The following is a 27268-nucleotide window of genomic DNA, read 5'->3' as shown; positions in this document are numbered from 1 at the left end:
CCCTGAGAGAGACCCCGGCTGCGGTCTTCCAGAGCGCGTCATTAACGCGAGGATTTAATTGGTGTGTTTTTTTGCTTTGTGCTTGTTCCATCCTGACTTTACTCTAAAATATAGGCGATGACATAAGCGAAAAATGCCAAAAATAATAATTTAAATTAGGGTTAGTAGAGTTGTTTCTAAGCAACACACACGAATATACAGGCTAGCGCGCGCGCACACACACACACACACACACACACACACACCTGCGTCATTTCCTATAATCAGAAGGTCTATGAAATGTAGCTCGGCTCTCCCTTCCAGTTTGCGCGAAGGCTCGGTCGGACACCGGCGAGACTCCGGAGTTGATCTTTAGTTTTATGATTTAACGACAAAGAGAAACGCTGCGCGGATCTGTCACGTGGATCTGTCACGTGGATCTGTCACGTGGATCTGTCAGCTTTCACACCTCACACCGGACACTGAGTCAGCGTAAAGCTTCTGTCGCGCGTCCCGCCAGAGGCAGCCGGAGCGCGAGAGGAGCGTGCGTGTCCACAGGAAAATAAGTCAAGGAAAAGCCCGATTCCTTTTGGACGGACACGCGTCGCGTACGCACCAGCGCGGGTCACCTGTTGGAGAGCCACGATGCCCAGTGGGCTGCTGCGCGCCAGTGGACTGCTGTGCGTCCTGCCGTGAGGCTCGGCTGGAGCAGCGCTCCGTCCTCAGCGCGCCGATTCCCCGCTATGTTGCAGGATGAGCGCTGACCTGGAGCGCGCTTCGCTCAACACGTTGGTCAGCTCCGCCGGCCCCGGCGGCCGCGCGCTCTCGGCGAACGTCCGGCGGCTCCACAACGCGCTCAACCTGCTGCTCAGCGACCTGGAGCGAGCGCAGTTCATCCACTGCCTCAATGCGTACCACGCCAAGCGCAACGTCTTCGACCTGGTCCAGACGCTCAAGGTGATTCTCGTCACGCCCGGCAAACGGCAGCTGCTTCCGATGCTGCGCCTGGTCATCCCGAGGTCCGACCAGCTGCTGTTCGACCAGTACACGTCCGAGGGACTCTACCTGAGGACCGGCGCGCTCCCCGCGGAGAGCGCCGGAGACGGGGGCGATCCAACCCTCACCGCGGTCTCCCCGGACGACTTCAGCGCGGTTGCAGCGGAGCTGTCGGCCTGCGTGGGTCAGCCGTTCTTCGATTGCCGTTTTGGAGATGTGCGTCAAGTCACCCTGAAGCGCAGCAGGAGCCACGAGGGTCTGGGTTTCAGCATCCGCGGGGGGTCGGAGCACGGCGTGGGGATCTACGTGTCCTTAGTGGAGCCGGACTCGTCTGCCCAGAGAGAAGGACTGAGGGTCGGGGACCAGATAGTGACCGTGAACGACTTGGTGTTGGACAATGTCACTCACATCCAGGCGGTGAAGGTAGGACTTTATACCTGCGTGTGCGTGGAATGAATGTTGGGCTGTTTTTGAGTGTGGACCATCTTTTTGCAGACTGTGTTCCTGGTGTAGAAACTGTGCTTCAGGCAGAACACACATTAAAGACAATGCATTAAACAGAGATCATGCATTAAAGTGGATGGTGTCCCCCTGGGGGACTCCCAGGTCTGCCCCCCCCCCAGTTCAGTCAGGACCACAGCGGTATCTGTCTGTCTGAAGACTCTAAATACAAATTGACTGCGAACACAAAATGAATTCAATTGTGAAGGACAATTGTCTGAGTGACTCTGGCTTTGGGGAAGTTAAAGGTTTTCATCGCAACGAGCCTGAGACTCTTTGGCGATGTCGGGGAAGCGGTGGGCCGACGTGCGTCTGCACGCCTACAGTGTCTTCGGCTCAGCACTGCGCCACTGACCTCAGCAGGGCGGGGAACGTTCTGCTGCTTCTGGACAGCCACGCACCAACAAACATCTGGCCCGCAGGCAAACAGACGGCTGTGTCCGTGGGAGTCGAGCGATCACAGTTTGGCTGTGGCGAGCATTAATCTGGACCCGCTAAAAAGAGAATCCGCTTTCCTACTCTGCCCACACGGCCAGCGTATCCACAGATCAGATAATGATGAAACACTGACTGGAATATTGATTATAACTTTACATTAAAGTAAGAGTTGCTCACAAACGCCTGTTTTGGTTCATGGCACCTACTTTTTAAATCCGCGGAGTAAGTTATGTTTTCACCGGAGTTGGTTTATTTGGAGAAGCCAGGGAGCGCCGTAAAGGTCATGGTGGTTTTTTACACCATACAACCCATACTGCTTGGTAAAAAGCTGTCCCAGATGAAAGTGGAGCGCCCCCTTGTGTCCTGGATGGTTTACTATCTGTCACAGAGACCGCATGTGTCCGATTGAAGAACTGCATGCAGCACTGGGGCTCCCCACAGTCTCCTGTCTCCTTTCCTGTTCACCGTCTTCACAAGTTCCCGGACGACTCGGCAATAGTCTGGCACGTCAGGAATACAGGTCGGTGGTCGGAAACGTTGTCACACGGTGCCAACAAAACCATCTGCAGCTTAAAGTGACAAAAACTAAAGAGCTGGTGGTGGACCTGAGGAGTGAGAAGGTCCCCCTGCCCCCTGTGAACATCCTGGGAGTTGATGCTGAGGGGGTGGAGGATTACAAATACCTGGGAGTGCACACTGACAATAAACAGGACTGGACAAAAAAATACAGACAAACGCTACAGGAAAGGTGAACGTCGGCTGTTCCTTTCTTGTAGGCTACGTTACTTCAACATCTGCAGGGCCACGCTGTTGCCAGCGTCCTCCTGTACGCAGTCGCACGCTGGGGGGGGGGGGGGGGGGGGCAGGTTGAAGGTGGCCGACCCTAACCGGCTCGACAAACTCATCGGAAAGGCCAGTGATGTGGCGGGGGAGGAGATGGACAGGAGGATCCTGTTGAAGATCAGGGCCGTCCTCTGGACCCCCTTTCTCCCTCTGCACAGCACTGTGGAGGGTTTGAGGAGCGCCTCCAGTGACAGACTGCTCCTGCCTAAATGCTCTACAGAGCGCTGCAGGAGCTCTCTCCTCCCGGCAGCCGTTAGACTGCACAACTCCTCATGAGACCATTTCCCACTAATTACACACCAACTCTGTTTTTTAATTTCTGTTTCAGTTGTATATTGTTGTTGTTGTTTTTTATTACTAATGGTTGTATTTGTACTGTTTTGATGTGTGTGATATTTATTGGAGCAGCGGAAACTGAATAATTTCCCTGGTGGATTAATAAAGTATTCTGATCTGATCCAGAAGAGATCCTGGATTCTGGATCACTTTGAAATCTTCGGTAATATTGCAGTCAATGAAGCTTCAAAATTTGTTCCTCAAGATCTGGGTTGATTATTGACTGATGTTTATGGAATTTGACACAGTCAAGTAGGGTGGGGTCTCTATCTCGCCACCAAATTTCATCTGGATCTGCTCGGGATTAAGGATCAGGAAAAATATGTTGCATTTTAACATTAAACCCATTTATGGATTCAAAATCCATTTAAAAATACACATCAACTCTGATTCACTTTTACTTTACATGGTTGGTGTATAAAGACACCAAGAACAATCTAGAACCTTTTGATGAAGATCCAGATCACCATGTGGACGGTAATAATGTCTAATAAGTGGAAACAGTGCATCAAAAATGCGTGATTGGTGCTCTGGAGTCTGCAGGAGGCTTTACGTCAACGCTCGGTTGATCACGCCACTTGAACGATCGTCCTCTCTAATGGGATCTGTTGACTTTATTTTGAAGAGTTTGTCAGACTCTAATTCTGGCACAGGTATGATTCAACAGAACAGCCGGGCTTAATGGATCCTGTCTTGATAATCCAGCCTGTTTAATCAGGCGTCCGGGCATGTAGCATGTATTACAGTACAAGTACAGTCAAACATCCTGTCTAAGAGGAGCATTTCTAAAAAGCCCTTGCCGTCTTGTTTCCGTTGAAAGTTCTTAGTACATAAATCATCGACAACTAACAATACAAATAAAACTAATATTAATTTACTCAGTTGATGCAAAATAACAATATAATAAAAACAAATTACTCCACAGATGCAAAATAACAATAAATTAAAAAGGCACATAACATGTACAACGTAGGTGGCAGGCGTGCGGTACAATAGCATACATTTAATCCTTATTATATCACGTCTCCCGACAGCTCTGACGAGTGTCTCGGTTGATTTCCATGAGGTGTGGCGCTGTGGGGATGTTTTGGAAAGAGGGGGAGGGGTAACGAGGGAATTAGAGCTTTAAAGAAGTAACAGATGAATTCAGTCAGAGTCGCCCACATGATGACGACCAATGCAGCTCTGCATGAGTCGAATTGCACAAAAAGACCAGGACAACCTGACCTTGGATTTTGAAAGCTGCTTTAAAGTACTGAGTATTTGTGTGTTCACCGCTGCAGGTTCTCCTCTCCTCTCCACCTGCGAGTACTTGCAGCTATTTTGTCTGTTAAGACTCTCCTGAATAAGATGGTTTTTTGCTGTGTTTTTGTCTTGTATGTTTTTACTATTGGGTCTAGAGCCTGTAATAAAGTTTATATATATTTTTTGAATTGGGTAGGGTCTTTAAAGTGATCCCTGACTGCTTTGACAAAGCGGCCTAAACACAAGAATGTACCTCTACTACGTAAATACACACAGTATACAAAAATATATAATTATGCACCATCTGGACCAGACCCAGGAATTGTGAGAGGCTATTCTGTAGAGCCATGAAAACATGTTTTTTGGAAGGGTGGGGGGGGTCTATGGATCTGTGGTGTGTCCAAAAGACAAAGAATGTAGCATAGGCAGAAAAGGCCATCTCAGCTGTGAATAAGTGACTATTTTAATGAATTCAAATTACCCACAAAAGCAGATTTCTTAAAGATATTGGACCACTCGCTGCAGGCTTGGACCTGCTCAAGGTTTCTGCTGTTAAAAGGCAGTTTTTTCTCAACATTGTTGTAAAGGGCTTGGCTATGATGGAGCTGTTAGGTCTCTGTAGAATAGAATCTAGGCCGGCTTTTGTGCCTTTATGCTACTTTTGTTCTCTTTGGCACGAAACGAATAAAGCTGACTTGACTAGTGTGAAATGAGGATGCTGCCCTGTGGCAGTTTGCTTGTAGAGGTGATTTTGGATGTAATAGTCCCCGTAATAGTCCCTGCACATTTGTCTGACAACTGGCTGCAGATCAATCAACGCTAGTCCTCAGGCTCGGAGGACGACTCAGTTCGATGAGGACAAGACCGGAGGAGGTTTGTGTTTGACAATATGGATTTATGGATTCAGGAATTTCAACCTTCACTATCTGCCTCACGCATTGATTCGTCAATCGATGCGTCGTCTTATAGCCGAGTGGATTCCACATCGGAGCATGTCAACGGGTTTATTCTATCTTTAACATCTGAGGAGACAGATCGAGTTGAAATCGGGGTCCATTTTGATCACGAAACTTTTGAGACACTTTTAATAGAACAGTAAAACCTCGACAGACGAGCGGCCAGAGATAAGAGCCGCGCAAGCTTCACTTCACTTCACTTCATGACGATGACGAAGACGATGACGATGACGATGAAGCATGAAATTATCGCTAAAGGCTGTGGTGTCCGGGTAAAGGATTTGGCACGGCAGTACATTGTCGGCATGTACAATCCTCAAACAGAAGGATGCTGGCATTGCTATTATGTCTACGTTTATGCACCCCCCCCCCCCCCCCTATTAGCTGCTATCGTCTGTCTCGAAGGTAAAACTCATAATAAAACCACATTTTATTTTATATTACAGTAATATATTGTTACTTGTATCATTTTGTATGTGTGTGTGTGTGTGTGTCTATTTATCAGTTAAAAACATGTTTTTTCTTTTGTTACATCCAATTGCTAAATGTTTGTTTTCATGGTAAAGGAATTTACTGTGAATCTCAGTACGGGGAGACTGAGCCGTTTAGCAGATGTCTGCGCTCTGCGACTGCTTTCCTTGTTGTCTATTGGTTCCCTTCCCTGTTTTGTCATAATTCCGCAACTCATGAATACTTTGAAATAAACTTTTAGATGCACGTTTTTGGTGCGTATTTTGACATTTTTATTAGTCATGTATTTGTTTCAAGTGCGTCTGACAGGACGACAGAAGAGGCTGACTTGCAGTTTCCTCCTGCAGGTTTATTTTCAGGCTGACAGACAGCAGCATCGTAACCGACAGAGACGAGCGACACTCCCGATGATTCGGGCTCTTTCGGACCATATATTCACCTCCAGCCAGCGCAGAGAATAAAATGGCCGTGCCTTTAGCGTCAGCGACTCTCGGAGGCTGTGGTAGCGCTGAAGGGCCCCCAGCGACGTGCTGCAGACGAAGTGACCAGCGCTGACGTCTGCGCCGGCCTCTGTGCATCACTCTTCCTCCAGCATCCACAAGCTTTATCGTGACAACCGTATCCTCCCTCTCTTCATCCGCCCACTGATGCTGCCCAACACGAGACCTCCTGAGAGCTCCTCGTCCTCCCACTCCATCCTCGCTCGAGCACCGTGGGGATGCACACAGAGCCCAGATCCCACCCCCTCGTCACTCATCCCGCTGGTTGCGGCGCTGAACTTTGGCTTGCTCCAGCTCCGGATGGCTCCGAGCCTCCAGAAATCGTGGTACCAGAATAGAAAGCAGCCATTTCTGCATTAGCGTCTAATTCAGTGTCGTCAATGGGCCCGCCTGCGGGGGCTTTCTTTGTCCTGCACCATTCTCTGGCTGTCGTCTGTTAGTGAAGCTCTAGTTGAGGCCCCCTCCAGCCAAAGTGGGTCACTCTTTTAATCCGAGTTGAATGATACTGTTAGGTTTTATCAGGGCTTTAACTGGACGGTGTGTAGGGGGGGAGATTTGAAATGAGCTGAAATAAATACTTTGTGCTGCTCGTTGACCTGCTTTGGATTGAAAGCACAAAGCTTTATTTGTTATGTTCCTGTTGTATTTTACAAATGTCCGTGGTGCTAAAGAATGTGTGTTTGTGTGTTTGTATGTTTGTATGTAAGGCTTCTCACCTTACATACGACCTGGCCAAGACGCATCATGGCAAGGTAACGGCGAGTTAAAACACGCAACAGAGTCTTCAGGCCGCTCACACATGACCAAAAAAGCACTGCACATTACAAACATTAGAATAAAAACCATGAAAAGCACGCACTGATCCTGAAGCACTGCAGAAGTTCAGTGTTAGGATGTAAGATTTACACACCGACTCCCCCGCATCGATAGATGAGCATTTTATTTTATTTAAAATGACAGATCCAAAAATCCCCGCCCTGTCATCAAAAACAGGTACTGTATTGTTTAGAAAGTGAACTGGACCCAAATGTAATTCTAATAGTCCAAAATTCCCTAGCCTGGCGTGCTACTACACCTACGAGATCCAAGCCTGCTCAGAATGAGGGGGCAGGACTGGAAACGACTGGGGGTGTATGACCTTGGGGGCTCTGATGCTCGGCTGCTGCACATGAAGCTACATGTCGCACAACCTTGTTGAGCAGTACGGAGCATTAAAACCCCCTGGCGGGGGGGGGAGGGCTGCTGCTTTTGGCACTGATGAAGAAGCCCTGGAGTTGATTTATGGCGATGACACTGCTGGAATGACGGACCACAGACGCAGCACTGAGACACACACACCGAACATCCATCAATGCTGCAGATCCCAAAACTCTGCAGCAAACCATCGGGAGGGCGAAGGACAAATTTAAAGGAGGGTTTTACTCAACACTCAAACCCGGGCAGATCAGGGTTATTCATTGTCCCAACCGCTTAATCCGTTATCGGGTCGCGGGCCAAGCTGGAGCCAATCCCAGCAGTCAATGGGCGAGAGGCAGGGGACCCTTAACCTCTGGACAAGCCGCCAGTTCATCGCAGGGCAACACAGAGACAGACAACCAGCCACACACACACCTACGGACAATTTAGTGTCGCCAATCAGCCTAGGCTGCATGTTTTCGGTGGTGGGAGGAAGCCGGAGAACCCGGAGAACCCAGAGAGAACCCACGCAGACACGGGGGAGAACATGCAAACTCCTCACAGAATGGCCACAAGTCGAAGACGAACCCGCGACCATCTCGCCGTGAGGCAACAGCGCTTACCACTGCGCCACCGACTAACGCATCGCTCTAAGACCATCCATTAACAGGACCATCTCTACTCACGCTTCATGTTCTCTCCAAAGCGTCCAAAAGAGGATGAATCAGTCAAATCAAAAGAGGCAAAAAAAACCCTAAACCATCTGAAATGTCGCAGAAACGGATAAACGGGGTTCACGCAGATCTCCGCGGGCCTTACGGAAGCTGTTCTCTTACAACCATCCCACTATCTTTAAACAGACCTTAGACCAGACTCGCTGTCTTCAAGTCATATTGATCAGAAACATGCGGAAGACAGAGAAAATGGATGATATCCAGCTTTGTGAATGGAAGAGGAGAAAGACTTGCAGCTTCCAAACACCAGCGGTACTTCGGCACCTGGTTTTGATTCATTTCAATCTTCTGATAAAAAAGGATTTGAAGTTCATGCATACGTGTTAAATCTCCCCCCAAATAAGGCTCGACGGCATCAGTCTTCCTTTTTGTCTCCTGCAGCGGCTCTGCCGGTGTCTGGCGTGGCCTCTGTGCCTCTGCTAAATCTGTCTCCCTCATAAAACATCTAAATGAAGCGACAGGAGATGCACAAGGCGAGGGGGTTTAGTGATTCAAATAGCAGAGGTTAAAAGACGATGACATCACTGGAGGAGCGAGGTTCTGGTGATGAGACACGCTATATCTGCGCTGACAGACGGCGAGGGCACGAGCTGGGACTTTTCTACTGATTGCAGATGTTTTTTATTGTGTTGGACAAGAGCAACACAGCGTTCTTTAGATCATGTAGATGGAGAACTATTCCCTTCCCTTTTCCCCTACCATAGTTGATATGTACAAACACTGGAGAGACATTTTTGAAAATCAAGTCTGGAATTTTAAAGAATTTCAAGACCGTTTAGTCAGCAATAGTGAATCTACTACTTCCAACAAGATGTAATAATGTAATAATAACTGTAATAATAATAATAATCCGGCACGCATTGCCAGTAACGATTTACATCAACAAGCACGAGGGCATTGGTTCATCTTCTGCTTTTAGAAAGTTCAGCTCGTGGTTCTGTCGGGTTTGTTTGACCTTGACCTGTCAGTGTGTGATGTCACCATCCTCGTCTCATGCAGGTGCTGAAAGGATGCAAGATGCTGGCCATGACGGTGTGTACTATGGGTCGGCTCCCCGGAGGCTACATAACCAACCACATGTACAGCTGGGTGGACCCTCAGGGCCGCAGCGTCTCGCCGCCGCCTGACAGCCACGAGGCCAACCAGAGGCAAGGACACGGCATGGACGAGAGGGTGGTAAGATCTATCTCTCTATCATCTATCTATCTATCTATCTATGTATCTATGTATCTATCATCTATCTATCTATCTATCTATCTATCTATCTATCTATCTATCTATCTATCTATCTATCTATCTATCTATCTATCATCTATCTTAAACCAACCCTCCTTGTGGTAGCTCATATTTTTAACTATAACTCATATTTTTATTTTACTGTATGTTATAATGAATTTCATTTCCATAAAGTGACAATTGAACTGCTGGATTTAAACTTCGTGCATGAACTATAGTCCAGCAGAAACTGGTGTTAACCAGTGTGACCAGTTAGGCCCTATCGTCGAGTCTATTTTCACACGATGGCGTTGCTGTCACAGAACGGCCTCGAGGCTGGAAGGTTTTCTGCTGAAAGGGGAAGAGGAAACCTGAGATCGCCGTCTGCGTTCAAGCATGCAGACTGGAACGGGGTTATCTGATGGGTGTTCTGTCCAGAGGTTGCTCGGGAGTGGCTTTCTGCCTCTGTGACTGAGTTCTGGTTCCACCCATGGGCGAGAGGACGCATCAGAAACCTGCTCGGGTTTGCTTATGTTCACACGAGCTCGGTGAAATGGTGAACTAACCCGAACACTCTTACTGTGACAGAAGGTGAACGATGGCGTCTGGAGAACCGTGACTTGTTTCCTCCTCGTTTGTCCGTTAGATGGACGCCAGTCATCAATACAGCTGCTGTCTATCTTATTAATGATGTCTATTCAGCATGCTCTTCCTCCCCCCCACCTTCCGAATTCATGCCCCGCTCAGTAAATGATTTCCAAATCAATTACGTTTACTTAAGAGAATCCAATCTAGATCAGCCATTGATCACACACTGATCCGCTCCGCTGTCAGAGCGCACACAAAAGACTGTCGAGCATTTTGTCTAGATTCCTGCTACTCTGAATACCTGACAGCTCCCTGAACGCCATGTCCCCCTGATAGGTGCACCTGAACATGGATGACGGTCTCTCTCTGGGCCTCATGATCAGGGGCGGTGCTGAATATGGACTGGGGATCTACATTACCGGAGTGGACCCTGGATCGGCTGCAGACGCCGGTGCGCTAAAGGTACCCCGGCTCAGTTCAGCTGAACCATCTGTCCCGTGTACTTAGAACAAGCATGAGTACAAATATCAGTATCTGTTCTCCTGCGAAGGCGGAGCCTCAGTGATGAACATTCTGCCATGCTAGTCAGCGGAGACACCAAACCTTCTCCTGAATAGGCATTATCTCAATTACATGTTGGCCACAGTGGCACCAAGTTGAGGAAAACCGTGTCCTGGTAATTGATCCGTCACCTCTGTGATAAATAACATTGGTCTGAATATCAGTTTTGAATCTGTTCACACACACACACACACATGCTTTGTTGTCTATGTGTGAGTGTGATACAGCGCGCTTCTGTGTTTCCTTCTTTCACTCACGTAGACTTTTAGTTTCTGCTCTGACCCAGTGTCCGTCTGTCAAACCAGAAAAGGTGAAAGTCTTTGTGATCCACTATGATTACACAGGCACACATAGGTGTGTGTGTGTATGTGTGTGTGTGTGTGTGTATGTGTGTGTGTGTGTGATCATGGTCATAGTAATGAACATTTGTAGTTGAGCGTTAGCAACATGCTAGCAGAGCAGCTTCACTCCTTGTACAGGTGGAGTTAGAGATCATCTGGCTGGAAACCTTTGCTGCTGATTAGAATGCGACACCATGAGTTTTCATCATCTTCTAATTTACTGAGATGCTGAAGTTTGGATTGTTATTAGCTGTAAGCCATAATCATCCAAATTTAGTTCTCAGACAGTTGTATGAAATATCTGAGCCAGTCAAAATAGCAAACAGATGCTGCAGGACAGCGTCCCTCATTTCTGTCTCAAACAGATGCTGCAGGACAGCGTCCCTCATTCCTGTCTCAAACAGATGCTGCAGGACAGCGTCCCTCATTTCTGTCTCAAACAGGTGCTGCAGGACAGCGTCCCTCATTTCTGTCTCAAACCGCTGTCAGAAAAGCCTCTGAAAATGAAAACAAAACAAAATTCTTTGCCTGCACACACATCTTCTGCACGTTTTTGTACTGTGACGTCACAGTAAGTGATATTTCTTCCAGAGATTTCTTCTGTACTTCATTACTGAACGACTCAGCTCTCCGAGTGCTGTTCTAGTTATTATAATAGTGTGGAAGGGATAGGACATATTACAGCCACTCATCCATCCATCCATTTTCTCTCCCGTGAGTTGCTGGAGCTGCATAAAAGCTGCCAGAGGTTTGGCAGCGACACAGAACCCTGGACTTGCTGCTGAGCACCATGAAACAGCAGCACACTCTGTCACACTCTATCACACTCCGTCACGCGCTTTTACGACTCAGCTTTAATGATTTGTTGACGTGAGGATTTTCCGCGTCGTTCGTGCTATTGCTGCCAACATCTGCTCCCAGCTTCCTAATGAACCTGTTAGCATTCCTGCCACCTGCTCCCCATCGCCCAGCTAAACCTGTTGGCGCCGCTAGCGTCTGCTACCTGTGGTACAACCTCAGACTTCACAGGCCTGCAGAAATGCTCTTCTTTTCCTCGGTAAATCTCTGCCTCTGCTTTCAGGCCAGCTTCCTGCCTCAACAAGCAGCCCACTCCGAGTCTGTGCTGCGTCTCCACTCGCCTGTCAGCAGCACAGCTGGAGCCTCGGGATGGCTTTCATGACGATGTCAGACTGTGTCCTACTTGGAGACAAAGATAAAAACCATTATTCAGAAAGGCTTATTTATTTATTTGTCATGGTTTTGGTTCCTTACTAGTCTAGAAGAATTAGGGCATCTTGGAAAAGCTTTCAGTGAGCGATGCAAAATGGAGCTTTCTGCATATTGAAACGTTGCCCCTTGATGGCGAGAACCATTTCTTGGTTTCTTTGACATAGATAGAGACTTCATCTTTCACATTATGGAAACGTGAAAGCAGGAAAAGACAGAGCAGAGATGGGGAAAGTAGGCAGACACAGCCCATATAATATTACCAATATTTTGTCTTCACCACTCCCTCCCTGTCTTTCTGCCCCTGAATGCAACAGTTGAAGGATAGACCTGCAGCATGTGATCGTCACGGCAAATGACAGCTCTGCTCTCTAAGCCTCAGTTTGATGCTCCTTAGCTTTTAAGAGTTCGTTGAGTTCATTTCATGATGACTCAACGAACTCATATTATACATCTCTCTATGGCTGATTCAGCTTTTAGCTCATTTGATTAACTCATTGATTGCCAGCCATTTTCAGCTCAGCTATAGGCCGAGTGCTACATTTTTGGGGTTTTCCTGATTTTCCAAGCCCCACAAAATATTATTTTCTATGACTTTGCAAACACCGAACCTGCTAAATGAAAGGTTAAAGTCACTTCTTTCATTAGAAAAGAAAAGTGTGTTCCTACCATTTTATGGCCGTTGAAGAGGCAGATTTCAATGTCTGGGTTGGCAGTGAATGTGTGGGTTTCAAAAAAAACATCTTTAGATGTCAATGGCACTCAAAGAGTTAAACTGCTTTAGGATAATAGGATTATTGTGTTGTAAAATTATTCTGACAGGAGCTGAAAACACAGTCAGATGGACAGAGCGGTAATGTCTGACCTCTAACCAGCCACCCGGTGGTAGATTACACCGTTCTCAGCCAAAACACAACTTCATCTTCTTCCCTTCAGAATCCAGTCCTCGTTTTCCCTTTCACTGTGAACAGCCGGTCGACTCATCATGAGAAGTCTCTGTGAAAACAGTTTAATGTCTCCTGAGACCCTGGAGGAGCAGAAGAAAATGGCCCCTGAGGCAGGGAGACAAAAACAATCTCGGAAATGTGGGGTCCACTGAAAGCGAGATCACGTCTTTAAAGTCAGAGGGTTTCAGCCCCGGCAGCTGGGGGCACAGATCCTGCTGGAGAGAGGACTTGTCCCGACCAACTACTGGCAACAAAACTGTGTAGCAATACATCGTCTGGACCAGGGATCCGGATGCACGGCACGCACGGGTTAAAACACACGTGTAATTTTCATTTAGGACTAAACCCCCAACAATAAACGCTTTTAAAACATGAGGTCCAGTTGGACACAAAAGTTAGTCGGCATGAAGCGCTTCCTGTTTGTTGCTGTTTTGATGCAGGTTGGGGATCAGATCCTGGAAGTGAACGGCCAGAGCTTCGTCACCATCGCACATGATGAGGCGGTTCACGTCCTCAAAACTGGATGCCACCTGCTAATGAAGGCGAGGGACGTGGGCCGCCTTCCTCACGCACGCACCATGGTGGATGAGACCAAATGGATCAGTCAGACCGATGCAGAATCCAACCACGTCGGTGCTGGCGCCCATGCGAGTGTCTGCGCCAGCAGCTGCAGGTCGAGGTCAGTGGAGGAAGACACACAGAAGGCTCTCGCTGTCAGTGGGAGCAGCTCATCGGTACCGAGAGAGAGAGAGAGAGATCGATATTTAACATTTGTTCATACTTTACATGTTTCACACACAAACAACCCGCTTAAATTTGATTTCCCTTCTCTTAACTTAAATACTGTTTGAATACCGACAGGAAGACTTTTATTCTAAACAAGACTAGAAAGACAATCAGAGATTGCAGACCCTCGCCTCCAATAGACTATTCGATCTTGTGAGACAGTAAACAGGGCTTCCGGATCAGAGGGGCCAAACCTGCTCTAGCTTGCTGCTCCGGAACGTACTACAAGACACCTTCTGGACTCTTTTTCCCATCATGCCATTCGTGTCCCTCCTTCTTAAAGTGGCAGTTTACAGCACAGGCACGATTCCAGATGTAAAAATAATTCTAGAATCTGGATCCAGACCATTTATTTACATCAAACCATATTTTTTACTTGCTCAATTCCTTTTCTACAGTTTCAAACATTTGTTTCGTATTTGTACCTGAGTAAATATTATATTATAAATATTATAAATATTTAAAACTTTTAACAAATATCATTTAAATACAGTATGAATAACGTAGGTCCCAGAATTGAACCTTGTGGGAGTCCAGAGGTTATTTTCCTCAGTTGTGAATGTATATGATTTATTGTTACGTACTGGAACCTATTATGTAAATAACTTCTTAACTTCTCATTTGATTGTGTTTTCACTAGGTGTAACTGGAGATAACGCTCACCTTGTTCTCTTTGTTGCAGACCATCCTCAGCCAGAGCTACACCGGTGTTAGGACAGGTAAGAATGGCTGCCGCTGAACGCTCTTTAAGTTTCATTTCACTGAATGGCAGGCTCTTCGTTTGTTTGGATCGTTTTGATTTGGACTGATTCAAAGGAGAAACTGCTGAGCGATGAAATGAAAACGGTTCTGAAAACGTTTTTACATTCCAGGATCGGGCCCAGAATTCTTTTTTTTTTTTTTTTTTTTACACTGACTCATTGCACATTGTGATAACAGGCTCCTCGCGGACGCACTCAGCAGTGTAAGTTGATCCAAGCTGCAGACGGCACGTTTTGGTAGCTATAACAGCTACATGGTGAAAGGATTATTCAGGTAGTTCTTTCAAAGTTGACCTTGATATACGACAGCGTAGAAATAGTCCGGTTGAGTTCAGTTCTTTACCGAAATAAACAGCAGCTTTCATGATACAACTAACATTGCTGCTCGTTTCTCCCGCCATGGAGGTTACGCTTTTGCAAGGGGTTGTCTCTTTGTTTGTCTGTTTGATTGTTAGCAGGATTATATTATACATGTCTGAAGACGGTCCTAACTTAGATCCCATTCAATTTTGCGAGCAATCCGGATACCCATCTGGATACAAAACGTATGTTTTTTCAATTTATTTACAATGGAGGCTTTACATATATATATATATATATATATTAGTAAAATATGACTTAAATTCATTCAACAAAAATCACAGTCATGAAGGGGTCCGATATAAACTATCATGAAAAATGTCTTATGGATCTGATCCAGAATGAGGTCAGGAAAAAACGATTACATTTTAACATTAGAACTCCATTTATGGATTCAAAAATCAGTAAAAAAAAACCTCTGACTCATAAAGATAGAGATAGCCAAGAGCAGTCTAGAACCTTTTGATGATCCAGATCAACATGTGGACGGTGTAAATCCAGGAGGGGAACAAGCTGCTTGGCGGAGGTCTGCGCTCTCTGAGTGCTTTTCTAGTTCAGTTACATTTTGCAGTGGATTCGTGGAGGCGTCCCTCTAATTAGAATCAAATGACTTAATCTCAGTTTTTACTGATCAGCTGCATAAACCCGACCAATTCCTGCAGCTGAAGTTCAGCAGAGCTTTCTGCGTCTCATCCATGCCTCCGCTACGATGAGGTCGCCCACCGGCTCTTGAGCTGTGACTGAGGCTTGGTCGGTACAGCAGCACTGATGTTGTACCGTAAGGAGACAGGCTTTGCAGGCAGCAATGGAGAAACTGCTGAGCGAGTTTGAGGAGGCCATCTGTGTGAGTACTTTAACTCGCAGTTTTAATTCTGCCTCTAATTGTTTGGAACTTAAACAGTCAAGGAGTCCGGTGGTATGACATCATTTTGAATGAGGTGATGTCGTCATGGCAACATCACTGGAGAGTGAGGTTTGTGGTGAATTGTCCCTTTAATGTCTCTGTGCTGAGTTGCCCCCCCCCCCCCCCCCCCACACACACACAACACAAGTAGACTCATTTGCACAAACCCATTTGCTGGTTGGCCGATTCGGATTGGCTCCTGTAACAGGAGGGGTGCAGGTATTGCTGCTTCTCCTGCCTGCAAGCCTGCAAACCTGAGCTCTGATTGGCTGCTGGAGCTCTCGCTTCTTGCTCCTTGTTGCATGGATTACATAATGTTAATATGATGCCACTGAAACGGCTGAGCTTCCTGCTCACATGCACAGACTGGCAGCTCGCGTCAAATCTGTGCTATAATCCTAATTGATCATATTTTTCAGCAATGGATGCATTTTCAGTGCTTTATAATCCGCCAAGGTCTAATGAGTGTTGTCATTTGCCTTGATGATCTCGGCCATCTTGCTGTCACGCATGCCCAGGAAGCAATTCCACAGCCTCTGGCTCAGAGTTGATGAATTAAGAGTGTTGTCTGAAAGCCGCTGCTCTGAAAGCTGAATGGGCTCTGATGAAGAAGCTGCTGCGTTCAACGTTTGCATCATCTTGACTTCAGAATAAAACTAATAAAACAGCTTGTTAGTGTGCTGGATGCTGATGAGTTCCCACCTCTGGGGATGTGACTCACTGCAAATCAGACGACATCCCAGAGACTCTATTTTAAAATGACACATTTCAACACACACACACGCACACTACTACACTGTGGCCTTAGGTGCACTCTTTATTTATTCTATACTTATGTTTCCTATTTGTTATTACTTCATGTAATTCCATGTATTTATACTTTCATCTTGCACATGCACAGCACTTTGTTTCGACTCTGGTTGTATGAAAGTGCTCTGAAGTGGAGTGGAGTTCACTTGAGAAGATGCTAATTCAGCCGCGCCATCTTTTCTGCATCCGCAACTTGTCCCAATACAAATGTATTTTAGTATGCACGTATTTACGTAGGATGCACCACTGCAGTTTCTACATGAATGCGTAGCTGATTTGTGCATTTAGAAAGTAATTAATAGTATTCTTGTGTTTTACCGGGGGGTTAGTTGAAATAAGGGTTCCTGCCAACACGCCATTCATCTTTGCTACAAGGTCGATAAAAAAAACACTTGGGATCTTTAAAGCGCTATATCAATAAATGTATAATAGAATATAGAATAGAATAGCACTTTATTGTCATTTCACACAGTGATGCAATTAAATTAAGTAAGCTCCGCACAAGTACAAGAAATAGTGAAGGTGAATTAAAAAAAATGAACAAGAACAATTCAAAGGACAGAGCAGGCATGGAGTTATTATGGTAAACATACAGCATTAATGACAATAGATGCTGTGAATATGATTGTTTTAAGTGTTATTCAGTGTCCGTATGGCCTTGACCTTGACCTTGACCTTGATAGAACACTAACGATCCAAATGCTACCGTGAAAGCATTCATAATGAATGCATTCTGTGAACTGTTCAGTGCCGACATTGGGCTGGATTTACACAAGATTCTTGATTTTGTTTTGTTTTTTTATGTAAAGAGAAACTTGAGAACAAACAAAGCGACCGCCTCACCTCCTTGCAGGTGAAAGTATGTGGGCAGATGTGCTGCAGATGTTGGGACACACTCACACTTTGCTTTATGTCACTAAAGACGTGTACAATATAACGTGTGTGGTATATAATAATTGTAAAAAAATAAAGCTGACTACTTTGTGGATTTCACCTATTGCGGGTTATTTTTAGAACGTAGCCCCCGCGATAAATGAGGGACCACTGTCCACATTTTTTTACAGGAACAGGAACTTTTCCCTGATGTTCTCATATTGCGAGATTCACCTGTCTGTGTGCATGCAGCCGGCGGGGTGCAGAAGTGTGGGCCCCCCAAGCATTCTGGTGTCTCTGGAGCAGCAGGCCCACATGCTCCTGACGGAGACGGAGAGGCAGACCATGACCTACTACCTGCAGGAGTACCAGAAGGGCCACATCGGAGTGCAGGCGCTGGCCATGGCTCTGTTTGAGCTCTTCAACACGCATGCAAAGGTCAGCAGCTGCAGGGTGGGGTCAAGAAGAGAGCCAAAGAAAGGACCGTCACTGCCGTCGGAAGTTCTCGGAATGCATTATAACACTTCAAATGTGGCCATAGTATTATGATATTACTCAGAATAAATTCCCTAATTTTGTACATTTTGTAATGTTGCTGTAACGGGATCCTTTGTCACAAAAATAACAACAAGGTGCTTGCTTTTATTTTTGTTATATTATTTTGTAGAATAAGTAAAACCTCTAAAATGTCTTAATTCCTCTTTGGTTATTATTCCACTTCATTATAAATGCCTAGAGATGATGTCATGGAAGTGGCATGATTAAATTATTTTACAAAAATGTCAAACTAATTGATTTTATTTTGTCATTTATCTTTCCGTTTTACTTCCATGTACTTCTCTAATTACACTCCATGGGTTTAATCAATCTGAATCGCAATGTGTACAATATGTTGTCACTGAGAGGGAAGGAGGATACAACTTAAGAGGGCTGAGAAGTTTTAAGGTAAATAAAATAAGAACAGCTAGAAAAGGCTTCTGTATATCTGTGGTGTACAATTATGGAATAACTTGAATATTGAATTAAAGTACAATTGTTTTTAAAAGAAAGTATAAATATGAGGTATTTTTAAGGTATACATTTATTAATGGGTAATAACATACTAATTATTGACCACCTGCTAGAATACTAACAAGTTAAGTACATAAACATGTTTATTATGTGTGGACAAATATATTATATTTAAGTATTTATATGTGCTTATGACAGTTGTCAGCTGATCTGTTGGTTCAGTAGGGGTAGGATTTTATAAGTTTACACTTCGTCCTACCCCTTTTGAGCAGTTTAACAAGAATATATGTTTCTGAAAATGTGTTTGTTTGTTTATTTTTATTTTTATTTTTTGTTCATTTTTTTGTTTATGCCTGATGTTTTGATGCTCAAATAAATAAATAAATAAATGATAGAATTACTAATAAAAATGCTACGGTTAATCATTTCTAAGTGATTTTCTGCTTTTTTTTATAATCTCATCCCCGTTTTGTTGCCTCCTCTCTTCCGCTTTAGCTGTCCATGCTGTCTGAAGTGAGGAGTCTGGTGGCCCCACAGGATCTGGATCAGTATGACAGGCTGGTGGTCCACTGTGACAGGGAGGCCCTCCAGAACCCGAACGCAGGCCCGGGCTTTGTGGGCCACTGCAGCTACACAGCCCCTCTGATCCAGGATCCAGAGCCACGTGTCCCAGCTACGGTAGAGAATCTGATATGTGTGAAGTGTGCAGGTTTCAACATCTCTTCATGATCCTTTTGTTTCACTTTAGACCAGGGGTCTCAAACTCAAATTACCTGGGGGGCCGCAGCAGGTAAAGTCTGGGCGAGGTCGGGTACATCAGGTATTCCACAAAAAAAGAAAAATGAATGCGGCTTAAACTCTCACCCAGAACATTTCTTACGTTTCCAATTTTCCAATTGGCTTAGAGAAAAAAATTAAATATTACCATCTTTTCAGTATTTTTATCAATCAAAAATTCAAAAGACATTCTTGAGATGTTTTTTTTTAATCATATAAAACTCGCAGGTTGTATTATCCTTAAACTTTCATATTGTCCTGCAAGCCACAAATTATCATCCTGTGGGCCTCAAATGGCCCCCGGGCCGCGAGTTTGAGATCCCTGCTTTAGACCTTAGTCAGATAATTAAGCCAAAATAGAGCAGGCGAGGGAACGTCATTGGAATCCTCATGCTGGAAATGTAAGCAGGTGGATTTTTTTACTGCAGGAGAATGGTTGGACAACAAATGTTGATTGAAAATGATTTCACGCACGTTCCGATACGACTTCAAAAAGTCAGTGCGAAGTTTCTGACCGTAAGTCTCGTTGACCAGTCCAACCACGCTGACAGATTGGCTGGAGTCTGCCGGGTCACTGGAGAATCCCACTCAGTGTATTTCACCACAGTTCAGTCATGCCGACAACTGAAGGAGGAAACTGGTCCCCGATCACGTGATGATCCTGTTCATAGACGCATCAGTGCTCCCCTAATAGCTTTTAAAAAATGAGTACAACTCTATTTGAATGTTGAAACACAGCCGTTGAGCCCAGATTACGACAAGATGGGATGACATTTGTTATAAAAATAAATAAAAAGCAAACAAACAGCGATGAAAAATGATTAAAAAGTGAACAAAGCTGCTAAACTAATGAAGCGTTTTCAAATCGGTATTCCTGTCTGTGTCGGAGAAATATCCCGACTCGCCACCCTGTGCTGTCCGTGCTTCCTCCGAATGCCTGGAAGGCTTCCTCGCCTGCCGTTCCATTGCAGGTACTTTGGGAGCTGACATTTTGAGATTGCAGCGGACAGAAATCCCTGCAGACAGAGATCATGTTCATCACGGTCACAGCGTCACCGAACGTCTGACACGCCTGACAGCGAGGATTTACCTGCAGAGATTTGCACTGTGTCAACCGGTCTTAAACGCATCGATTTACGACCGATATTTAAATGCGCCGGGTTTCCATACTTCTTTTGCAAACATTAGCGACCGCTAACATGTATTTGTGCGCCACTCCGGCCAGCTTTCCCTTTATCTCTGTGAGCCTCCTAGCATCTGTCTTTGACATAGAGCAACTCGTCCACCTGTGTGACACTATTGTGGTTTGCGTCAGTCCATAGACCGGATTCTGCTGGGTTGCAGTCTTCCTCTCGTCCATTACCGCCGGCAGGTCGACCTTTAGAAAGCCCATCAGATCCGCATCGTGTAACAATACGCTTTGGAGCTCTATGGATCGAGCATCTCCCTCTGCATGATGATTCTGGAGCCGTCGCTTGAACACTTTGTGGCCACAGATGCTTCGGGTGCATTTGTCTTGTCATGGCTAGCTGCGCGGCGAGTTAACGACGTTCGCCGCAGCATCTGGGTAATTGGCCGTGCTGACAGAGTCATTACGGTGTTTGTGTTATTGCGGCTCCTCAATAAAAAAGCTAATTGCATTTAATTGACAGTCGCTCAGTCGCTCGGCAGAAACAGCCGGATCCGTGCTAGCGGTGCCACGCTATGGCGCACAATTGTCTCGTTAGGCACTTTTATGCTGTTTGGCTGCAGGGTGGGGATTTAGAACACCCGATGGGTGTAATTATCACCGGGAAAAAAACGTGAGAGCACGCTAAGAGAGAGAGAGGTGGGGGCGAGCTGGAGGCACAAATACAGCAATTTGACAACGAAATCGATAAAAAGAAAGCAACATAATTTACGTAATACTTTATGGTGTTTGGATGTCAATTTTAAAGAGCGTACTAAAATAGACCCGCCTCTGGCCAACATGAGCTGAGCTCGGCGTATCACAGAGCCCGTCCACTCATCCATCCATCCTGAAGTCCAAGGGTCTCCACACACGTCCCCAGTGACCTTGTGACCTCACATTTCTGAGGCAAATACTCGTCCTGCTTTGTTTTGGGCCTTACGTGGTGGATGTGGACCGTTCAAAGAATTCCGCTTTGAACACTTCCACAGCAACACCCCCCCCCCAAAGTCTTAAATGGCCTCAAATGATTCCGTGATTGTTGAAAAAAGAAAAAGCAAAGCTCTTTGTGTCTCACACTCATTGTGATGCAAATCGCGTTCCTTTAGCTTCTGCTTTGAGTCGGCTACAGGAAGATATGTTTGTGTTACACGCGCATCCCTGCAGTCTTATAACGTTTCATACCGTTTTTTTCAGGCCGGTTCTGTTGCTGGTTGGACAGATGAAGACCAGGAGAACACCAAAGCCTTACAAAACATGGCACTGGTACGAGCCATTCTTTCTTTAATCCCCTTATAAAGATAGGCTAAATGTTTTGACTGTTTGTCTCAGATGCAAGCTTTGGAGCTAATGTACTACAACACAGTATGTCCACATTTCCAGATGTGGATATTCAGATATATTATATTAACTTGGAACATTTAAGCTCAAAGCCCCTCTCACAGCTTGATTGAAGCCATAATTTTCATGAGCAGAACGTGTGGGGTTATTAATAATGCCCTGGGGTAAATCCTGAGTCCTAAAAAAAAGAGTCATAGATTCATTCATGTCTAAATAAGTGTGTGGCTCAAACGACAGTGGAAGGTGCCCAAAAGAGGGGTGTCCATCCTCTGGGGGACATTTGGATGTAGAGTGATGATCCGGATCAGGATCTGCCCTCTGATGACCTTCAATGTCCACAACCAATCAAATCGACTGATTCCGCGCCTCCCCCTCCACCCTGACCTCCTCACCCTGGGAGGTTTTCTGCATTGTAAGACGCATCGTGCAGCAGCTCTGACGAGGTCGTGCTGTGTGGGTTTGTTTCCACTGGAGCTACGTTCAAGTGTGAGGGCTGCTCCAGACGTATTAACAGAGAGAGAACTCTCTTTGAAGCCACGGTAACTCACCACGGCGATTAGTTCTCGAGTTTCACTCATCAGCATCTTAAAATGATGCTGATTCCAGTGAGAGAAATCCCCCGCCTTCTCTTTTAGAGCACCGAGGAGCTCTAAAATTAAATGCAGTCCAGTATAACAGCAATGAAAGTGTTTAAAGGAGGATCATTCTGGTTTCGAACGGTAAGTTAGAACCAGGAAAAAATTAGTTTAAGTTAGGCCAGCTCATTAACTCATTCAGCGCGGCTATTTGCCCCAGTTTTCACTCATTTTGCCCTATTTTTCAAGCCCCACAGAATATTTTGTACGATGATTATACCAACACCGAACCTGTCAAATGAACGTCTCCTCCTTCGTCAGGGAAAGAAAACGTGCCCCTACCATTTTTAGTTCCGGAGTTATATTGGCCGTTGAAGAGAGGCAGATTTCAATGTCAGGTTGGCAGTGAATGTTTGGCTTTAGATAGACGTCAATGGCATTGAAAGAGTTAAGGGTGAGAGTATCAGAACAGAGCAGTCGGTAATATAGAAGGTTCATTGGTGCCAGAGTTGACTGTTCTCAGCCTGAAGACTTTTTCTTTTCGCTGCTTGTTGGAGGACTGAGAGGGAGGAGCTGTGATAGCATCGTTCATATATACTGTGACCTTCTTTCACTGGCAGGGGGAGTTGCAGGCTTTGGGTGGTTCTCCTCCACCCTTCAGGGCTGCTCCTCTCCAGCCTCAGGGCAGGCTGATCAGGGAGAAGGAGCTCAATCGGAAGGCTTCGGTGCAGCAGGTGCAGCCGAGTTGCAGCCTGCGGTTCACTGGCCCCAACCGTTTGCTCCAGGACTTCCTCCTCAAGTCACTCAAGTCTCTCCCCACCAACCACCATTCCTCGCCGGCCTCAGCCCACCATGCATCCCTTAATGCTCTTCATCACGCCTGCACGAGTTCCCCGCAGCTCTCTGACTCTGAGCAGCGCAACCTCCAGTTTGCACATCACTTCCATCATCAAGCTGCGCAGCACAGTCGGCCCGGATCAGGACACCACACCTGCCCGGGGTTCCTGCACCATCGGGACACGTCCAGCCCGGCTCGGCCAGAGGCCTCGGTCAAGCTCTCCTCCCGATCCAGCTCCTATGAGAAATCCTCCATCTTTTCGAAGTCTACGTCCTCTTCCAAAGCAGCGTCTCCCATGCCATCCCCTCATCTGTCGCCCTTTCCCTCCCCGTGTCCCTCCCCCTGTCCCTCTCTCATCGCGCCCGCTGCTCCGCCCTGTAGCCATGACCGGCCCTGCTCACCCGCCCTCACGCAGAAAGTCGTCACAACAGACATGAACCGCCTGTCAGCCGAATCCAGGACGCAGCAAAGAGGTACACGAGTTTGTTTAAGGCACTTCAAATTAACGGAGCACTTCCTGCCAGGAAATGCTTTTTGACCTGTTAAGACTTTTACATCTGTCAAATGTAAGGACATTATTTCCAATGGCAGGAGCAGCTGCACAAGCTATAGGCGTCCGTCCATCCGTCCGTCCGTCCATCCGTTCATCCAACCGTGAGGGGATAGTGGCACCGCTTTAAAGAGAATGTTTGATCATTTTGCTCTCCCGGATGGATGGTGGATTTGTGAAATAAAGCAAAGGATTCGGACTCGCAGCCTAGAAGATTAAAGAGCAGCTGAAGTTTTGAAAGACCAAACAAAAATCTAGTGATGGTAAAAAAAATAAAGTTATACATTTCAATATCATTAAGAAGAATGGTGCAATTTAAATGCGAGCAGTATATTGTATGAAAATGGCCTCACATATTGAAATGGTAGAAATGAATTGTGACATCAAGTTTAAAATTGATTTTGAATCAGTAGAATGGATCTCTGTGCTGCAGACAGGAGGCCTGTTTCTGCCTCTGCACACTCATGAGGCATTTCATGTCCCCTCCAGGGGCCACCCTGTCTCAGCTGTCAGATAGTGGCCAGACTCTGAGTGAGGACAGCGGGGTGGACATAGCCGAGGCAGGAGGACTGAGTAAAGACGGGAGCCCTCGTCCCTGCAAGATCCGTCTGGAACAACTAGGGGCCCACGCTCCTCCTCCCGGGGCTCCTAGACAAGTAAGCACTTGCATGATGTCATAAAGTTAACGGTTAAATTGCAGCATGATTCACTATTGTTTTCATTTTTGTACCAAAATGTCCTGTTGCAAAATGACATGAGGCAAATGGTGCAAGTCCATTGAGAACCAAAAAAGCACTCAGAGAGCACAGACCTCCTCCAAGCAGCTCATTAACTGGATCCACATGGTGATCTGGATCAGCACCAAAAGGTTCTAGATTGTTCTTTGTATCTTTATACACCAACCATGAAAAGTCTGTGAAGGTGTTCAGTCATCCAGGTCGAGGTAAATCACAAACAACAACAACAACAACATACAATGCAGTATTGACCTCTGTCTCCAAAATCCACAACCCCCAACCACACCCACATTGCCTGTGTGAATGTAGTGAGCGAGTGAATGTCGGTGGTGGTCGGGATGGCCGACCGCCAGCCTCGTTCCTGTAAGTCTGCCCTAGGGTAACTGTATCTACCCCAGTGTAACTGTAGTATAAAAAATTCAAATGTCTCAACAAAAATAACGGAAACAGGAACGCTGTTATTAGCCTGAAGTCAAAAGAGAGAGAACCGTGTGTGCAGAAAGCCCTGAAAACCATTCGGTGCAGTAATTCTAAGAATTATTTGCACCAGAGTGTGACTAAAACGCAGATCGTCTGCAGAGTGCATGTGGCGGATTTACCTGAATAGATGCCGTTCTCTGTAAGGGAAACAGGCAAAAGGGTGAAGCTGCTCAAGGCCGGACACATTTTAAAGTGGCTGCAGTTTGTGATGTCAGAAAACAATCAAAAGTTTAGTTCTGGTTTTGAAGCTTTATGATTAACCCTCATGGACTTTCCGGATTTCAAGCTGCCTCACTGCATGCGTGATCAGCGGACTGGGACACTGTGAAAGGGCATGCAAAGATTCACCAGTCCTTTCAGACCTGTAGAAAATGTAATTCAGCTTAAGCAAGAAAGAAAACACAGGAATGCCTCCAGCACACACACACACACACACACACACTCACACACACACGCATCCTTTACCTTATTTCTCTGCAGACTGGCTCACCGCTCCCGCTGCCCAGCGCCACTCTGGTACGAGTGGTGAAAAAAACCAACACCCTTGGCATCGCTATAGAGGGAGGAGCCAACACACGACAGCCTTTGCCTCGAATCGTCACCATTCAGGTGAGTCTTGATTTATGGCTGAAACGTTTGGGCCCTTGTTCAGTGATCCTAAAAAGTGCTGAGCGTGACTTGAATGGGATTTTATGCAGTGAAAACGTGAATGAATATTCTATTTTCTGCTTGAACAGAATCTCTGTCTTTCTTCAGCGGCTTCTCATTTGCTTGCTAACCCGAACCCCGAAAAGCAAAGCAACGCGTTTCCATATCAGAAGTTCTTTAAATGAGCTCAGAGTGCTAAAGTCAGATTATCACTGAACCCGTCTGAGCCGTCCTTGAGGAGTTTCGTTTTCATCCGATTCTCTTTGTGGAAAATACTGAATTTTGAAAATTATTACTATTTTACTATGTTTATTTATTTTTTCTGGATTTGATCAAATCAAACAAGAATACATGGTAGTTGTTGTGCATTCTGCGTGTCTCAGATCAAGCTCACGCCGCCTGCTAACAGAACGAGCCGTTGATCATTGATTATTGAACTGCTACTGCTCCGCGTTCAGTTTATGACACCAACTCATTTTCCTTTGTTTGTGGAAGGCGTTCCTCATCAGACTTTTTAATGGCTGGCATACTTCTTCTGTCTGAACTGGCTCCGTAGTACATCGTTCACTGCAAGCAGCCTGTACATGTATTACCACCACCTTCAAGCAGTAGTACTGCATTACTCCCAGGTGAAGTAATGATAGCATACTTATTATGCCATTAAAAACACAAAAAGACATTACAGAAAAACCCAAGTGTCTTCGCTTTTAGCCTAATAAGTCCAGCATGCAGAAGATATCCCTGCATTACTATTACACACACACACACAGACACATGAACAAAAGGTGGCGCTTATCTGAAATGTGTTTAAGCGGCAAAAGTAGTTCACAATAAATGAATTCATGAAGAGAATTGCCAGTGGCTAATTCCCTTGGTGTCCCTGCTGGCAGAGAGGAGGCTCAGCTCATACCTGTGGCCAGCTGAAGGTGGGACAGGTCATTCTGGAGGTCGACGGTGTGACTCTGAGAGGTCGGGAGCACAAAGACGCTGCGCGGATCGTCGCCGAGGCCTTCAAGACCAAAGAAAGAGATCACATCGACTTCCTGGTGGTTGAGCCGGGGCTCTAGTCGGAGGAAAAGACACTTATTTTAGTGCTTTGAATGAACCGTTTGAACGGAACCACGCAAGTGTTGTCCTAAAATCATGGTCCTTTTAGTTTCAGGGAACGCATCAGTGGAAAGACGTGTCGGGATTTGTTATTTGCACGCTACAGAGATTTGCACAATTGAAAGAAGAGAAATGATATCAATATTTTCCTTAAACACCTGAGTTACATAATATTTGCATCAGTTTTCATAATTAACTAATAATAATCCTTTTATGCTCCCATTGAGCTGGTGCCCATCAGAATGAGCGCTATGTAATATATAAATCACTCGTATCGTGAAAGTGAATGTCAATAAAGAAAACCGGACATAATGTCCACAGTCCAAAGTCTGTGATCTGCTACAGCGTCCAATCAGGTGCAGAGTGAGACGCATATTAAGACGCTTCACGGATGAAAGTGATCGCAGAATTTTCCCTTTAAAAGCCAGATGTGCCTGATTCTGATGCAACAACTCCACCCATCTTCAACGAGGGACAGGAATGTGGCC

General features: G+C 45.9%; 1 protein-coding gene across 1 annotated transcript; it reads left to right on the top strand.

The window, feature by feature from the left end:
- Positions 1-732: 732 nt before the first annotated feature.
- Positions 733-27268, top strand: LOC137892952 (whirlin-like). The gene is made up of 12 exons (XM_068738370.1): positions 733-1398; positions 9175-9351; positions 10315-10440; positions 13495-13733; positions 14523-14559; positions 17801-17986; positions 19055-19237; positions 21702-21770; positions 23041-23731; positions 24298-24464; positions 25506-25634; positions 26564-27268. The coding sequence occupies exons 1-12, from the start codon at positions 733-735 to the stop codon at positions 26738-26740; spliced, it is 2847 nt and encodes a 948-aa protein (XP_068594471.1). The 3' UTR covers positions 26741-27268.

This window comes from Brachionichthys hirsutus, chromosome 4 (genome assembly GCF_040956055.1).
Source record: "Brachionichthys hirsutus isolate HB-005 chromosome 4, CSIRO-AGI_Bhir_v1, whole genome shotgun sequence".
In the NCBI taxonomy this organism is placed as follows: Eukaryota; Metazoa; Chordata; class Actinopteri; order Lophiiformes; family Brachionichthyidae; genus Brachionichthys; species Brachionichthys hirsutus.
This window is presented reverse-complemented; position numbering and strand designations above follow the sequence as displayed.

Bases quoted from the DNA above. Each gene is read 5' to 3' on its own strand.
- LOC137892952 (XM_068738370.1), top strand. From the start codon at position 733: ATGAGCGCTGACCTGGAGCGCGCTTCGCTCAACACGTTGGTCAGCTCC. The intron at 14,560-17,800 runs GTAAGAATGGCT...GTGTGCATGCAG, and splicing joins CTACACCGGTGTTAGGACAG to CCGGCGGGGTGCAGAAGTGT. The intron at 23,732-24,297 runs GTACACGAGTTT...TGTCCCCTCCAG, and splicing joins ATCCAGGACGCAGCAAAGAG to GGGCCACCCTGTCTCAGCTG.